This window comes from Stenella coeruleoalba (assembly GCF_951394435.1).
Source record: "Stenella coeruleoalba genome assembly, chromosome: 18".
NCBI lineage: Eukaryota > Metazoa > Chordata > Mammalia > Artiodactyla > Delphinidae > Stenella > Stenella coeruleoalba.
The window spans coordinates 18,156,829-18,174,553 of record NC_137164.1 but is presented as its reverse complement, the minus strand read 5'-3'; the positions used below and the strand labels follow the sequence as shown (position 1 = coordinate 18,174,553).

Sequence of the window (17,725 nt, the reverse complement as noted above, 5' to 3'; positions counted from 1 at the left end):
TAAGGAGGCAAGGATATACAATGGAGGCAAGGATATACAATGGAGAAAAGACAGTCTCTTCAATAAGTGGTGCTGGGAAAACTGGACAGCTACATGTAAAAGAATGAAATTAGAGCACTCCCTCACACCATACACAGACGTAAACTCAAAATGGATTCGAGACCTGAATGTAAGAATGGACACTATAAAACTCTTAGAGGAAAACATAGGAAGAACACTCTTTGACATAAATCATAGCAAGATATTTTTTGATACACCTCCTAGAGTAATGGAAATTTAAAAATAAACAAATGGAACCTAATGAAACTTCAAAGCTTTTGCACAGCAAAGAAAACCATAAACAAGACAAAAAGACAACCTTCAGAATGGGAGAAAATGTTTGCAAACGAATCATTGGACCAAGGATTAATCTCCAAAATATATAAACAGCTCATGCAGCTCAATATTAAAAAAACAACCCAATCCTAATATGGGCAGAAGACCTAAATGGACGTCTCTCCAAAGAAGGCATACAGATGGCCAAGAAGCACATGAAAAGGTGCTCAACATCACTAATTATTAGAGAAATGCAAATCAAAAGTACAATGAGGTATCACATCACACTGATTAGAATGGGCATCATCAGAAAACCTACAAAGCAAGAAATGTTGGAGAGGGTGTGGAGAAAAGGGAACCCTCTTGCACTGTTGGTGGGAATGTAAACTGATACAGCCACTATGGAGAACAGTATGGAGGTTCCTTAAAAAACTAAAAACAGAACTACCATATGACCCAGCAATCCCACTACTGGACGTATACCCAGAGAAAACCATAGTTCAAAAAGACACATGCACCCCAATGTTCATTGCAGCACTATTTACAATAGCCAGGTCATGGGAGCAACCTAAATGCCCATCGACAGACGAATGGATAAAGATTTGGTACATATATGCAATGGAATATTACTCAGCCATAAAAAGGAACGAAACTGGGTCATTTGTAGAGATGTGGATGAATCTAGAGACTGTCATACAGAATGAAGTAAGTCAGAAAGAGAAAAACAAATATCGTATATTAACGTATATATGTGGAACCTAGAAAAATGGTACAGGTGAACCGGTTTGCAGGGCAGAAGTTGAGACATAGATGTAGAGAACAAACGTATGGACACCAAGGGGGGAAAGCAGTGGCGGGTGGGGATGGTGGTGTGCTGAATTGGGCGATTGGGATTGATATGTATACACTGATGTGTATAAAATTGATGACTAATAAGAACCTGCTGTATAAAAAAAAAATTAAATTCAAAAAAAAGATTGCTCTAAAGCTCCAAGTTCACTTACAACTCCCTGGACAATAATAGAGGGGAAGAATGGTAGAGACGAATTACGTGGTTATTTGTCCATATTCAGTTGTTTTTGAGGGTTTTTACTGTTCCCTTCATTTATTGATCACTAGGAAATAATTATTTGCAATAATACATTCATAAGTTACAGAAGGATCACATTATGTGACCATATGTGCCAAATTATATGACAACATATGCCTTATTATTTGTCTTAATGAATACAGTTGACCTTTGAACACCACAAGGGTTTTTCCCCAGTGCAGTGGAAAAACCACATAGAACTTTACGGTCAGCCCTCCGTGTTCGCTGTTCCACGTTCATGGATTTGGCCAGCCTCTGGTTGTGTAGTACTGTAGATTGTACTTATTGAAAAAAAATCTGTGTATAAGTGGACGCTTACAGTTCAAACCCGTGTTGTCCAAGGGTCAACTCTAATTACTTTTAAATGCAGTCAAATCTATAATAAATCTTAGGAAAGTTTTGAGTAAGTCTGCATTCAGTCTAATAGTAATGTATTGCTGAAATCACTGTCTTACACTAATTTCTATAAATAATACAGACTGTATTATGACTCATTATAAGATAAGACTGTGGATATGTAATGTACACAGAAAGTAGAAATAAACAGAATTTGTTCCTCTATAATGACGCTTCAAAAGTGGTTGTCTTTGGTAGTAAACATGTATACTTGTCCTTAAAAGGTAACAACAAGGACTGTCTTGAATTTTAGTATGGGTATTTGGTAAATTAATCTCACCAACCAAATAGATTTTTAGAATGTAGATATAGAGGTAGATATAAATAGGTAAAATAGTGATTTCAGTCTTATTGGCCCCAATTCCACAGTTGTTATTTTCTCCATGGTGTAAATATATTCACAAAGCTAAAGTAAGGATAAATACCAATTTATGAAACTCGATAAGCTTTCTATAAAGGTTTCCTGTAAATTCTGTTGCAGGTGGTGTACTGTTTCAAAGTTCTTGGCCAGCTAGATATGCACAGACTTTCCAAGCTTAAGTTTTAGTCTGCATTTCTCAGTTAAAGTGCAAAGAAAGTGAAAACATTAATGTCTTACCTGCCATCCTCTTAACTACAAATCTGCATTAATTTATATTTGCCACATTCTGCCTAAGTAAATGGATAGTTATTGATAGCAAATATAAAGGGGATATTTTAGTTTTTCTTCTGTTTTAATTGTATGTAATACTATCTGTGAGCAATAGCTATGGACCAAAACATTATAAATTTATTAGAGTTTTTACTTGCCCTCTTGTTTATTAGGGTCACAGAATTTATCTTGTCAATATGAAAGGGGGTGGTGGAAATGGTGTTACTCATTTTAATTCTTATTTCTCATTCTAAGGCCTAACCCAGCTTATCTTGAGCTTGAGACTTTTAGAATAGCTTCACTTAGATCTATAAAACTTTTAAAATCAGCTCTAGCAGATGTATCTGTCTTCTTCAGTCCTGAGTCTACAGTTACCTATAGGATGTCTCCCTGTTTAGATATCTTCCCAACATCTAAAACAAAATTGAAAATTTGATCTCATCGTCTTCCTTCCCAGTCTCTCCTCTCCAACTTCTTCCTCATTCGTCAGGATCATAAACACTAACATCATTTTGGTCCCCAAGCTTTAAACTCTTGGAAGACTTTTTTTTTTTTTGCCTGCCAACTTTTATTAAAATAAAAAGTCACTTTTTAAGTGATCCATGAAAATTATACCAGGGCCTCATAATTCAGCAAGAGCCCTTGTCCTGCCCAACTCCCTCAATCCCTCTCAGCCTTATGATCAGGATTCCTTAAACAGTTTAAATATCACACACTACAGTGGCCCCTGTAGAATTAAACTTAAATTTCCAACTAGTGTATTAACATATTCTTCCTTTCAATGTCAAATCTCTTCACCTATCACCCTCATGCCATTTGTTGAGTTTTTTTTCCTGATCACATTACCACGCTCATTTGGAGACAAATGGAAAGTAAAGAAAATTTTAAAGACAAAAATAAGTATCACCCATTATACCCATAAGACAAATACATATTTTTTATTTTTACTAAATTGACTTCATTGTATGTATACTGTTTCACACTGCTTTCTAATACAGTCTTCTGATATACTTAAGTTCATCCTTTTACTGTCGCTGAGACATAAATCATTTCTACATTCTCACTTCCTGAAATGCTCATATGCATCTTCAGAACTAACTCATATTCCGCAGTTTTTTAAGATTTGTCTTAAAGCTTACTTTTTCAGTAAAGGTTCATTTATATATCTTCTCAGTATCTTCTGATATACATTTTGATGTATACACAGTACTAATTTACTGGCCTTTCATTAAGTACCTATTATATGCTATATTCTGGAGACACAAAAATGAGGGAAAGATCTTACCTTTCTCCTTTGGAAGCAAACCAGTATGTAAAAATGTAGATTTACAACACAGATACAACTGAGGCTACTAAAATTGCTTGAGGGAATGCTAGCCCACAGGTTTTGGTTGATCTCTTAATATAACCCACCAACTAGCTGGGGAAACTCAACTGGGAAATCACTGAGTCTTGGTCTTTTCATTTAGAGAATGAGTGAAGGGGTGCAGTAGTGGAAGTGATAGCTTCCATATATTGAGCACTCACTATATGCTGGGCACTGTGCTAAGAAGTGCTTTAACAAGTATTAGTCTATTTCATTCTCATAATTACCGTACAAGATAACTATTATGTCCTGGAGGAGTGTGCAGTGGTAGAGCAGAGCTTGGACCCCAGTTCCAGTACATATCCTCTCAATCACTAGCACACTCTCTTGAAAAATCTATGGAATTCCATTCTTGTTATTTCCCTTCTAAGGGATGAGCCAGAGGAGCTGGGTTTTAAAATCCCATTCTTTGATTCTAAGGGATCTCTCCTTTTAAAGTTTATAAAATGATTTGCCATAGACACCTACAGAGAGCTCTCCTTTTTCACTTATTGTTTCATTTAGCAGATCTGTTTGAAACTTTACAGAAACCAGTTATACAAAGATATCATGGGAGAGCAAGGTTAGACACTGTTCCTCCTTTCATGGAATGATTTCACAGAAGTCTGACTTCTTACATTTGCTGAAACCAGAGAAATGCCCGTGGGCTGATTTTGCTTGTTCTCTAGCTGTTCTGGGGACACATCTTCACTCTTCAGCTGGTCTGTAAGCTCTGTGAGGGTAGATATCACATCCTTACTTTTCAGATTTCTCCAGCCATTATACAGCAAACAGTTGAGTTCTTTAATGGATAGGTATTTTTAAAATGTCATTTAAAAGATACAAGCAGTGGCACTCACTAGCTTCCATGTCAAAAATAATTCTAAAACTAGCCAGTTTTAACATAGATTTTCTACCCAGCCTTCCCATATAATTCTTTTTCTAATGTCTTACTATCAGATTTACAAAGGGCCTGACTCTTCATTCCGGTATTCAAGCCTTCAGCTGAACTGTGAATATCGTTTCCGTGTGTGTGCCATTCGCCAGTGCCAAGACCCTGTGGGGCATCAGGACCTCGTAGGCCCCTACAGCACAACAGTGCTCTTCATCTCTCAGAGGACTGAACCACCAGCCAGCACCAACAGAGACACTGTGGAAAGCACGAGGACCCGGCGGGCACTCAGTGACGAGCAGTGTGCAGCCGTCATCCTTGTGCTGTTTGCTTTCTTTTCCATTTTGATTGCCTTTATCATTCAGTACTTTGTAATCAAGTGAAAATATAACTTTATTTTTAATATTGTATTACATTTTATTTTGTCATGTACTAAAATTATTTCTGTATTGCTTTTACAAAATCAGTGACATTTAGCACTGGCATTGAGACTATAGTATATCATTTTTGCCATTTTTAATGCTTATATTGTTAGGTAGAGGCTGGCACCTTATTAGAATGCAAGCCACAGAAATAGCACGTTTCGGTTTTTTGTTCGGTTGGGGCTCTTTTTCTTTTCTTTTCTTTTTTTCTTTTTTTGACATGCCTTCTTGTGAAACAAACTTTCTGAGAGGCAACAATATATAATTGATACTTTGACCAGTCAGCATGAGTGTAACAGTGACAACCTGATCTGTTTGTTTTAATTATTACCTAGTGAAAAATTCAGAATGATTAAAATTTACACTAACATGCTATATAAAAATGTTAAAGTATGATGCTGTGAAAGCAATCTAGTGCTATATTTCTACCTCCTCATTTGTCTTAATTTGGTAAGTGGGATTATGATGAATAACTGGAGGAGCTTAGCAGACAAAAACTGGATGAAAGAATATGCATGGGAAAAAGAAGCTTCTTGTTTGATAAATGTGGAGTTCTTCATTATAAGTATATATTCATGAATTCACAGGTAAGTCACTTGAAAGCACATACAGTTTACTTGGCCTAAAAGTATTTTAATGTTTACTCAAAAACCCATCTTCAGGTCTTGAGAACATGGAAAAGAACAGAGGGCTTTTACATACTTTTTAAAAGTAATCATAATTCTGAACTTCAAACCTATTTAATTTGGTTTTGTGAGCCTTTGAACTATATGTGTGTGTATAAGGACATGCACGTACATATATGGCTTTATATATACCAAGTGTAGAAATATATACACACACACACACACTCACTCACTCTCACTCCATCTATCTGGTACAGGCTAATTTTGAAGAACTCCCATAAGTTTTGCTGCTTCTCCCATAACTACTGCCATCACCATCAGAATTCATAATCAAACCTAACCTTTTGTTTGGGGCACCAAATCCGAAGACAAAATTAATTTGCACCAGTAAACTTCAAGCTGCTTTCTTTCTTGAAAAACTAATGTTTAATGTAATGTCTGTTTGGATACTGTTCCAGTTGTTGATTGCATGTGGTTAATGTTGCATTAGAGCACTTTGCAATTACATAATTCGTTAATGTTTTGTGAGCTTGCATTTGTGAGTTATTGGGTGATCAGATTGAATTTTGTCAAGTATCACATTGTACATCTTGCATAGATGTCCATGACTGCCAGTAATAATAGTTTGTAATGAAACTATCTAAAATTCTTGTTTTATCACATCTGTTATCTGTGAAACACTTGTAACTAGACTTTTTAATTTATTATTTGAATTTTAGGATAGTGAGTCACTAATTTTTAGTTGCTGAGGTTAGCAGTTTAGTGATTACTAAGCACTTCTGTCAGTCTTTGAAAAAAAGGACGTATGTTTTGTGCTTTGAAGATCTCTGAAGAGTTTCTTATATTAGAATGAGCATGTATTATAATTGTTTTATGTCAAATGATCTGTGCTGTAGAAAAAACATTAACCTTTGTTCAAAAAAGAAATGGATAAACTTGGCCTTCCCAAGTGGTAAGAATGATCTGTCACTATAAAATACTGTATGTTTACATTTTATTTAAATTTAATCTCTTATGTGTAGGCTAACTTCCCCCAAAACAGTGATTGAGATTGTTTTCTAGAAACTTCTTAAAAGTGCCACATTTGGCAGTACAAATGAGTTTGAGTGTAATAGCCCAGAGATTTCTATATAGTTGAATGTCTAAAATTGTAAAATGTGCCACTGTGGCAGTTGCAGTGGCTTATGTTTTTCATAGTAACTCAAATGAACTCCTATTTTTGATAGTAAATGTCATTTAATAGTGTACTTGCCATTTGAGCCTCACTGCAAAATTAGTGCAGAGGAGAAACAATTTTTAATGTAATCTTGATTTTACCTCATATACTGTACATTCCAAAAACTCTAAAAACTTTTTAAAGATTATAGATACACTACCAAACGTATCACCTTGAAATTGTATAAGGTTGAACTTCATACAAATGAAAAAATATAATCTCATAAAAATACATAAACTATGTAGCAAAAATATCTTTAAATCCATGGAAAATAAAAGTTGTATCATTCTTTTTTGAGATGTGTTTATTGTATTCATAAACATTATTTGCTGCCTCTTTTGGAAAATGAAATGTTAAGGTCTCCCCTCTTGCAGTTGGCTTACAACAGTTTTCTCAAAATATTTAAATCGTCAACATGAGAGGATCCATATTCAAGAAGGTCAAGTTTTATCCTAGTGACCGATTCTGTTGCACATTATATGTATTCTTTTATATATGTGTGCGTGTGTGTGTATATATATATATATATATATATATATATATATATATATAAAGGAAACAATATATCTAATGAATAAGGATGGGTCTGAGGTAAACTTCCCATTGGAAAGAAAATCGGACCATGCCTCACCTATCCTGCATTCTTTACCTACTTCCTAGTACCTTCTCTTTCCCACCTACAGGGGCCCAGAACCTTCCTATTACTGGCACTGCAATCTGCCCCCAGGTCTGCTCTCCACCAGAAAGTTCAACGTTCCCATCTACTTAATACCACACCAGAAAGTTCTCACATGCACCAAGACATTCAACATTCCTCCTCAATCTCTTTAAAATTTCCATCCCACAGACCTCATCCAGGGATACACTGCTTTTTAAAATCCAAGTGGGGCTTCCCTGGTGGCACAGTGGTTAAGAATCTGCCTGCCAATGCAGGGGACACAGGTTCGAGCCCTGGTCCGGGAAGATCCCACATTCCACGGAGCAACTGAGCCCGTGCACCACAACTACTGAGCCTGCGCTCTAGAGCCCATGAGCCACAACTACTGAGCCTGTGCTCTAGAGCCCATGCTCCGCAACAAGAGAAGCCCACGCACCACAACGAAGAGTCGCCCCCACTCGCTGCAACTAGAGAAAGCCCACGCGCAGCAACGAAGACCCAAAGCAGCCAAAAATGAAAATAAAATTAATTAAACAAAAAAAAATCCAAGTGGATCTCTAATTGCCACAACTGCAGGCACCACAGTAAAGTTTACAGTGTTAGGCTGGGGAAGAGGAGATAAACTTTGGATGTAGGAGCATCACTCCATGGAAGCAACTGAGTTGGAATCCAGCCTTGAGAACAATATGATACTGACTTACCTATCACCTCTTTTCTGCAGATTGGAAATAGGAGTATTACACATTGTACTTGAGCATTTTGTGGGTTGGTTTCCAATGCAAGTACCTTACCATCATCATCATGAACAGATTCTCTGCAGGAGGATCCCTTGTGTATGGTGGCTCAATTAGGCAAACAGACTGCAAGAGGAAATGGGTCCCCAAAATCTAACACCAGTCTTCCTACAATCTAATCACCTACCATCAACATAGGTGATGATAGTGCCTTGTATTTTTTAAACGCTTTTTAAATATACAGTTTTAGGATAATCTATATGCCCTCAAGAGTATCCCTTTATTCATTTGTTATTTTCTCTCTTACACTCTTAAAGGGGAAGTTGAGAGAACAACTAAGATTTTAATAGTTGGGATCAGCAAACCTACAGTGTATGGAGTGGTGCCTTCAAATGTTTAGATGCTATAAGGACTATTTTTCATCTTATGTGACAGGATGCTATGGGAAATTTGCCAAGAGAAAAGTTTCAAAACTGGATAGATTTTAAAGCCGCATGACCATTCAAATCCTAATAGCGTCTATTGGCCACTCAGTGTGTGCTAGGTGTTGTTTTCAGGGCTTTACCTTAGTTATTTCATAATCCTCTTAATTGCTCCATTAAGTATAAACTGAAACACGGAGCAACAAGCATCTGCCAAAGATCACATGGCTAATAGGTGACAGAGCTGAGATTGAGGTTTGAACCCATGTGATTGGTCTAGTGCTCCCACACTTGACCACTACCCTCTACTGTCTCCCAGAATTCTAAGAAGGAAATCAAAATAATAGTTGACTTTAATATTGCATTTATGATAGCATTTACTGAGAGCTTCCTGTATGCCAGGCATTGTGCTGAACACTTCCCCACATCCAAAACAGCCCACAGCCCACTAAGTATTGAACAGAAAGAAAACAGACTAGGAGACTGGTACAGGCGTATCAGACAGATTAAACACGAAGCTCTAATTTCTTTTCTCTAGAATATCATCCTTTGCTACACTGATTCCCATTTTGAGCCTCCACCCTGCCGTAGGAATAACCCATTCTCTTAAATACTCATTCATCCACAAATGAGAGAAGCTAACTTGTCCAAAAAGGGAATATAGCTACAATGTGGATGAAGCTCAAAAACATGCGAAGTGAACGAAACTAGACACAGCCAGTCACATATTGTGTGACTGCATTCATAGGCAATATCAAGACTAAGTAAATCCATAAAGATAGGTTAGTAGTTGCCAAGAGCTGGAAGGAGGGAGAAATGGGGAAAAACTGCGTAATGGGTATGGAGTTGTATTTGGGAAATGTTTTGGAACTTGATAGACGTAGGTGGGTGTTGCACAACGTTGTGAATGTACTAAAAGCCACTGAAATGCTCACTTTAAGATGGCTGGTTTTCTGTGAATTTTTCACCTCAGTTTCTAGAAGGGATTATAAGACATTCCTAAAGACTGATATACAGAAAGCACACGACTAGAGACTCCTGGACATTGAGTCAATAAAATAAATTCACTTAAGTCCATGTTTCTAAGGACACAGACCAACTTCTCACTTCCTTTTCAGACCTCCCAGACCTCCTTGGGCGTTCCTACTCCTTTGAGTCGGTGCGTTGTGCATGGTACAACTGAATCTTTATGGATGTCATTGATAGCTATTAAATGATTTGGCCTGCCCAAGCCTAAGTTATCAGCTCTCTCTTTTTTTTTTTTATATTTTATTTATTTATTTATTTATTTATTATCTTCCGCTGCATTGGGTCTTTGTTGCTGCGCATGGGGTTTCTCTAGTTGCAGTGAGTCGGGGGTTGCAGTGCGCGGGCTTCTCATTGTGGTGGCTTCTCTTGTTGCGGAGCACGGGCTCTAGGTGCGTGGGCTTCATTAGTTGCGACACGCGGGCTCAGCAGTTGTGGCTCACGGGCTCTAGAGCACAGGCTCAGTAGTTGGGGCGCACGGGCTTAGTTGCTCCGCGGCATGTGGGATCTTCCTGGACCAGGGATCGAACCCGTGTCCCCTGCATTGGCAGGTGGATTCCTAACCACTGCGCCACCAGGGAAGCCCCTCTCTGACTCTTAATGTTTCTAGGATGACCCGGTGGTCTTGGAGAGGAAATTACGTTTTACAGTTTCAGTTTACCAACGACAGCAGCTGTGTAGTAAGAAATGTTCATATACAGTAATATAAGACCTTTTTCCTCACAGCCTATATTCTGAAAAGCAACCTAAAAAAACATTTGAGGAAAATTCATGTATTAATGCTCAAGCAGTAATACTAACAGAATTAATTTGTGATTCTCTAAATTTTGATTCAGACCATTAAAACCAGCATGAAGTCTAGTATCCAGTCATGCTATGAAAAACTTGGAATCTATTCACTGTAAATCTGGCTCAAAATGACCTCAGAGGGGTGAGGAGTGTAAAACTACAAAGGGTCCAGAGAGTACACATTATTCTAGAAAGAGCACACGCAGTTTATAACAATATCATTAACTTTTTTTTTAACAGGACACCAAATTTTAAAAGATACTATAAATCCACTGTAAATAAATGAGTATAATACTGCCATTCATTGGGGAAAATAAAAATAGAAAGACCCTGAAAAAGAGCAATGAGAGGGGATTAGCTGCACTAAATTATAAAGATTTCATAACTGATAATACCAGTACAAAAAAATTAAAGGACAGAATAGAAAGCCCGTAGTCCCAAGTACATAGAAGAATTTAATACTTGATAAAGCTGACACCTCAAGTCAATGGAGTAAAAATGATCAAGTCAATAAATGATATTGGTACAACTGGGTAGCAACCTAAAAATTAAAGTTGGATCCGTATCTCACACCTTACACCAGGATGAATGCCAAATGAATTTAAATGTAAACAATGAAACCAAATAAATGAGAAGATGTGGGAATACTCCTTTATAATCCTGGAGTGGTGGTGACCTTTTGTGCCTCAAGATACAAAAGTCACAAAAAGGCTGATCATTTAAATGCCATAAAAATAAAGACTTCTGCATATGAAAAAAAAAAGCAAATAGCAAACCAGGAAAAAATACTTGCGCACATATCCCAGAAAAGGGCTAATCTACTCTCTCTAACATAGGAAAATGTAGTAAGTTCTGAAATATGGAGATGAAAGGATTAATAACCCAATATAAAAACAGGCAGTTCACATAAAAGGAAATACAAAGAACTCAATCTCACACACAAAAGGAACACAAACTAAAAACACAGAAAAACCATTTTCACTCTCATTGGCAAAAATGCAAAACTTGAATTACACACTATATTGGTAAGTATAGAAAAACAAGACATCGCCGGTATAGCTTAAGCTGTACAGTCCCTATGAAGGGAAATTACATATTGTTTATACTCTGAGGAGGCGAATTCACTGACAAATATTCATCTACACCCACATGTGACACATTAGACACCACTATTCATTGCAGACGTGTTTGTAACAGCAAAAGACTGGAAATGACCTAAATGAGCAAAAATGGGAGACTGGTTAAATAAACTGTACATCCAATACAACTGAATACTATGCAGCTATAGCAAAAAGATTACAGTAGCCTTCTATTTACCAATCTGGAAAGAAAGCCAAGATGTATCATTAAATGACAAAGTGCAGAAGGCTGCAGCCTCCCGGGGCAGGTGCCCTTAGTCCTCACATCTCCTGGGCCCAGGCCAGCGAGTGAATGAGCTTTCAGATGACGCCAGCCCCCAACTGTCTCCCAGCCTTTGGGGCTTTACAGCTGAGGCCCCAGTCATCATGGGGTAGAGACAAGCCATCCCTCAATTCCTGATCTGCAGAACTGGCACAATAAAATGGTTGTCTGAAGCCACAAAGGAGTCGGAAAATTTTTTACACAGCAATAGTTACTGGAACACATAATTCAAATTCTAAAACACATGGTTCTTGACCAAATATTGATTCTCCTTCAGGGCACTCTCCACACACCCGCCCCCATAACACTGAAGTTGGAACTGGCCAGGTGACTTTCAGCCAGTGAAGTGTGAGCAGAAAAGACATTCACCCCTGTACTCGTTAGGGTTCAATCAGGAAAACAGATGCCACACTAGGTATTTAACACGGATCATTTAACATTGGGCATTTGGTTAACAAGTGTTAGAAGACTGAAAAAGCAAGCAGGTGGCACTGAGGTAATAGCCGTATTTAAAATCTGCCACTTTGGGGGTTGGGAGCAAAGGAAAGATGTTAAGGGTTTCAAGCTTAACAGGTTGGAGGAGGAGCCCCGGGCACCAGGACTGAGACTCCTGAAAGTGGCTGCTGCCTGCTGCTGATGGTAGGGCTTCTGTTTGTGCCCAGAGAAGCTGCAGACTGGAGCCCATGCTGCCGGGAGGGCACGGGGCCGTCGTGGGATGAGCAGACAGGAAGGAGCCAGTGCCTTTTCCCCTCCCCTACCCGCTAGCAGCCCCACTGACAAGCCCAACGATGGGCAAAAGCGGTTCGCAGAATCCAAGAAGGGAGACTTTGGAGCCAGAGACAGCAGTTTAAAGCTTCTACTTTCCATTTTATCTCTTCCCCTGCCTCAGAGATTATGGGAGCATCTGCTCTTTAGAGAGAGGCCGTGTGATCAAAGCAGGCTTTGAACTGGTGGAACAGTGAGCCATCAAAGAGAGAAGACTGCTCTGGACCGTCCCCCAGATGCGAGGCAGACTCTTGGGAAGCAAGAAACAGATGCGTGGCGTGTTAGGCTGTTGGCTCTGTTACAGAGTCCAAGCTTGTAGTGCTCGCTGCACGACAGGCCAATAAATCAAGAGTTGTTGGGACAAGGAAGAGCGACTTTAGCTGGAAAGCCAGCAGGCCACAAAGATGGTGGACTTGGGCCCCAAAGAACCATCTTGCCTGTGTTAGGATTAAGGTTTATCTTATACTAAAAGGGGAGTAAAGTGAAACATTTCCTGGTTCCAGTCAGCCTCCGGAGAGGATGTGTTCATTTCTTCCTTCCAGGTAGTCTTCACAGGTGGGCCAGGTCTGGATGTTTCCTGTGAGCTAAACAAAGGCCTTTACGTTTAATGCTCACGAACCTGGGAGTCAGGGCTCCCAGAGATGGGCCATTATGAATAATTTAAGCTTACAGGCAACATCCCTCTAGTGATTAACTTGTAATTGAATACAAAGTTTCTTCCCTATTACAATTCCCCACTATCAATGTCCATTCCAGAATCTTGTGGGAAAAGGGATATAAATGGCTCTGGCTACTTCTTGCTGAACAGAGGCAACAAATATTCCTTAGAATCTCTAGTCAATCCTTTTTTTACGTACAACTCTTTGAAGCTGATGAAACCCCGCTATTTTGTGAAGACAAAATAGCTATAAAGTCATTCAAAAGCCACCGTAAAATAAATAGCAATTGATCATTTCTAACCATTAAAAGGATGCCTTTTTACTTCAGCATCAACCAACAGGGATCACAATGCAGTTGAAAAGAAACCTGGTTACTGCTGTGATACACAACGATTTAAGGTAATTACTAAAATTATGACTGATTATCATTTACCAGGATATACCAGAATTTTAGGAATTTCATGTAATTTCTAAAATGTGTATATTAATAACGTTTACCCATATGATACAATCTAAGAAGTTTTATCACCACTTATTTGACCGTGCTTCCCATGTAGTTCAACATACTAAATAAGCCTAATTAGTTTGATAGTCCTCTCTGTGAGATGGAAAAAATAATTTGAGGTGTTCCAGGGACCCTTTGGAAAACCTCAAAGTTAGCTAGAGGTCAAATGAACTTCATTTAGAATTTGATCTTTGGGAATTTTGTCAAAAATATCAAAAAATTTTAACCAGTGATAATAAAAGATCTCAATGGTAAGTATAGATCACCTAAAGAAACTCACAATTACCCAAAGTAGTCTGGTATTTTAAGAAACCTTTGTCCTCTTAGAGAGCCAAATTCAGGTCTAGTACCACTTTACCTTTAAAATTCATTTTCTTAATTAAGTTCAATCGTATCTTAGCCAATCCTGACCATGCACAAAACTCTTTCGCTGTTCCTCCTCCACAATCCTTCCACAATTTTTCTGTACCCATATTAATCTGTCCCTCACTTTCTTTTCCATTCATAAACAACCAGCTCTAGGACAAAACCACCTTCTTCCTTTAATAAAATGCATTTTCATTCCTCATACCTTCTTTGCTGAAAACACACGTCCTACAACTTTGTATATTGAAATTTTACCTTATAATTCTTAACCTTAAAACCTTCACCTCTAGTAAAAATACAAGCAAGTAATTGTAAACTGTGTATCATAACAGCATTTCCTGACTGACAAACTTACACTCTAGTCTTCCTTTCCTAAGAAGGCAAAGGTAGGTAAACTTAGACCTGCCCAGCAATTAATGCTCTAATATTTTATCCTATTTGAAATGACCCAGATATTCAATGAATTCTCTTCGTTTAACTTAGTTTAGTTTCAAGTTACAGAACTCTGGAGAGACTATTTTAGATAGACATTCCCCAAATACAATTATTCCTATAGAGTTTACCTAAAACTCTTACCTCATTTATCTCTATTTTATTTACTTAAAAGCTCTGTCATATGGTTATTTTTCTTGCTGACAAACTTTGTAATAGAAATAATGTCATTTGATTTCTAGTAAACCTAGGTACAATAAAAGTATTATACTTAATGCTGATGACTCTAAAAACATGCCTATATTAATCAAACCAACAAGCTTAAGCCAACTTTAATACCAGATATTAATTCAATACTGAATATTTCCCAGGTCATGTGAACGCAAAATTCATTCTGACCAGCTTTTTACATCTGAGTATTTATTTAAATGCTTCATCTCCTTTAAGCCAATTAAATAGCCCTCTTTTACAAATTCATTTTGACAATGCCGTACATCTCTAACATGTACAAACACACAAACACAGGGACCTCAGAGTTCCCATTCCAAAATTTCAGCCATGAATCAGGTACAATGATCTGATCGGGTAAAACCCCTCAGTTACAAAAGAGGTTCGATTCCAATTGGGTTTCTGGCAGATGGGACCAATCAAGGTCATCTGTCTAGACGGCTAAACCCTTTTTTACTAATATTTATGGAAAAAACACTTCTATTTCTATTCGTAGCTTTTGGTGACTTCAGGAACCAAGTAGAATCTTTCTCTTCTTCCTGGGAATGTCCCCCTCTTGGACAAGAACAGACAGGTTTTGTTTTGTTTCTGCTCCTTTCCTCTATTTGACATTAGTAAAAAAGTTTTAAATATCACAAAACTGATTTGACTGTAAATGGAGAAAGAGTATCAAACAAAATGAAACAAAAAACCCAAAGGACAAACAGAAAATCCTAAACAAACCCTCAAGTTTGGTCTTGGGGTTTTACATATACCAATGACACAGGAGACCCTAAATTACATAATTAACACAACAAGTATCGCAGTACATGGTGCACAGGGCCCCAAGATAACCCTACCTAAACCCCTTGTGGAGATCCTAACAGGTACTGTGGCTACACATTGTTTCAATAAAATATCATCTTCCTTTCACCCAGGGGCTCACAGCTGTAATCAGATCCCTTATCCAAAATGCACCTCAGAGGACTTTCTTTTGCGATAGTTGAAACATTTCCCATTTTTGAAGACAGAAATTCAAGACAAACAAAACAAACTGCACACACAAATGATGGCATCCAAAGAAACAAATGAACCGGTTCACAAATCAGGTAAAGGTCCAACAACTCTTTCCTCTCTCCAGCACGTTACTGTAAGGCCAGCAGGTCCGGGGAAAGGCCCAGGGAGCCAGACGGAACCCCCGCCAAAGTGGCTGATGCAACCGACACCTGACATTGCCACACCACTCGGCCCCGGCTTCCCGCTCCCCGAGGGGCGGAACCAACGGCTCTGAGGCTGATGCAACCGACACCTGACATTGCCACACCACTCGGCCCTGGTCTTCCCGCTCCCCGAGGGGCCGAACCAACGGCTCTGAGGCTGATGCAACCGACACCTGACATTGACACAACACCCGAGAGATTACCAAAAAAGTGCTGCTTCACACAGCAAGCACCTCCCCTGCGTCCACCCCTATAAATTTTGTTCGCGCCCACATCCGGGCGCGACTTCTCTGGCCCCTTTCTCTCGGACCAGTGAACCTCGCCCGGGAGCGTTCCCAAATAAAGCTTGTTTAAGCTCTCCTCCATCTTTGGTGCCGTTCCTTACAGTTACCCCACTCAAATACAAAACAAATTGGCTAATTCTGGAGAAAATGCCCCAAACGGAGCGGAAATAAAGTTCCCGGCTTTACACACCGGAGCGACTTACCCTACTGTAGCCCGTCAGCTCCCAAACGTCGATTCCTTGCTCCAGCTGCCAAGCACGGGGGGCAGCCACGGCCGTTTTGCGGAATTCTGAAGGGAAGACCCTCCGGACAAGTGGTCCCGGCAGCTGCCAGGGCCTTACCCGGAAATTCCCCAAAGCGGACGGGAGCCACGAGCAGCAAGGCCCCCGGCCGGCTGCACCACAATTCGTCACCAAGTCCAAGCTGGTACTGCTCGCCACACAAAAGGCCAATAGATTGAGCAACCTTACTCAGAAACCCAGCAGAGCAAGATGGTGAACCGTCTTGCCTGAGTTAGAATTCAAGCTTCGTTTTTACTAAAAGGGGCGGGAGTAAAGTCAAACACTTCCGGGTCCCGAGTCAGCCTCCTGAGGGGTCATGTTCATTTCTTCCTCCCTGCAGTCATTCACAGGTGGGCCTGGTTAGGATGTTTCCCGGGAGCTCAACAAAGGTGTTTTAGCTCAATGCTCATTACCTAGGAGGCAGGGCTCCCAGAGATGGGCCATTATGTATAATATAAGCTTATAGGCAAGGTCTCTTTAGTGATTACCTTGTAATAGAATACAAAGGTTCTTCCCTATTACAGTTGGGCCGAAGAAGCTCTCCTCTCCTCCAGGCTGATCCTGCACTCCACCTGAGGACCAGGTGGTACTGTGGCCCGCCCCCAGGCACCTGTGCAGGTGCAAGAGGCTGCAGCCTAGGGGCAGCTCCCTAGGGAGGTGAAGGTGAGCGGCAAGGGTCTGCTCAGTGATGCCTCAACCCTACATGTCAGGGGTGTCAGGAGGTAACAAGGGCTCCAGGAGCATCAGAGAAGACACTTGCATCCAGATGAGGAGGTGGGGAAACTTGACCTGGAAAGGGTGACATTTTCGGTACCCTTAAAGGGCAATCGGGATGGGCTCTTGAGAGAGAGAGATGGAGCAAAGGCAGGAGTGAAGACGTAGGGACCAGAAAGCACAAGATTTGGCCAGAGAAAGAACTAGATGGGGGCTAGTTTGGACCCAAGGACAGCCTCATTCTTTTGTTATTATTATGATTAATAAGAACTAATAGTTATAGAGAGCTCACTATGTGTCGGTCGCCGAGCTAAGGACTTTATGTTTTC

At 39.5% G+C, this 17,725-nt stretch overlaps 1 protein-coding gene and 1 long non-coding RNA gene across 8 annotated transcripts in view; one reads left to right on the top strand and one right to left on the bottom strand.

The window, feature by feature from the left end:
* The window catches only part of FNDC3A (fibronectin type III domain containing 3A), a 163,906-nt gene extending 156,433 nt beyond the window's left edge, over positions 1 to 7,473 (top strand). For 2 of the 4 annotated variants that reach the window (XM_079903192.1, XM_079903191.1), the window contains one exon: positions 4,738 to 7,471. In XM_079903192.1, the coding sequence (XP_079759318.1) occupies positions 4,738 to 5,052 (315 nt within the window). In that variant the 3' untranslated portion in view covers positions 5,053 to 7,471. Of the gene's footprint in view, positions 1 to 4,737 lie in introns of all 4 variants that reach the window. The other 2 variants (XM_079903193.1, XM_079903194.1) reach the window with 2 other exon arrangements.
* LOC307176773 overlaps positions 1 to 16,940 on the bottom strand; it is a 77,799-nt gene extending 60,859 nt beyond the window's left edge. For all 4 annotated transcript variants that reach the window (XR_013824885.1, XR_013824886.1, XR_013824887.1 and 1 more), the window contains exon 1: positions 16,605 to 16,940. This is a non-coding gene — a long non-coding RNA (uncharacterized lncRNA). The remainder of the gene's footprint in view (positions 1 to 16,604) is intronic.
* Between the last annotated feature and the right edge of the window lie 785 nt (positions 16,941 to 17,725).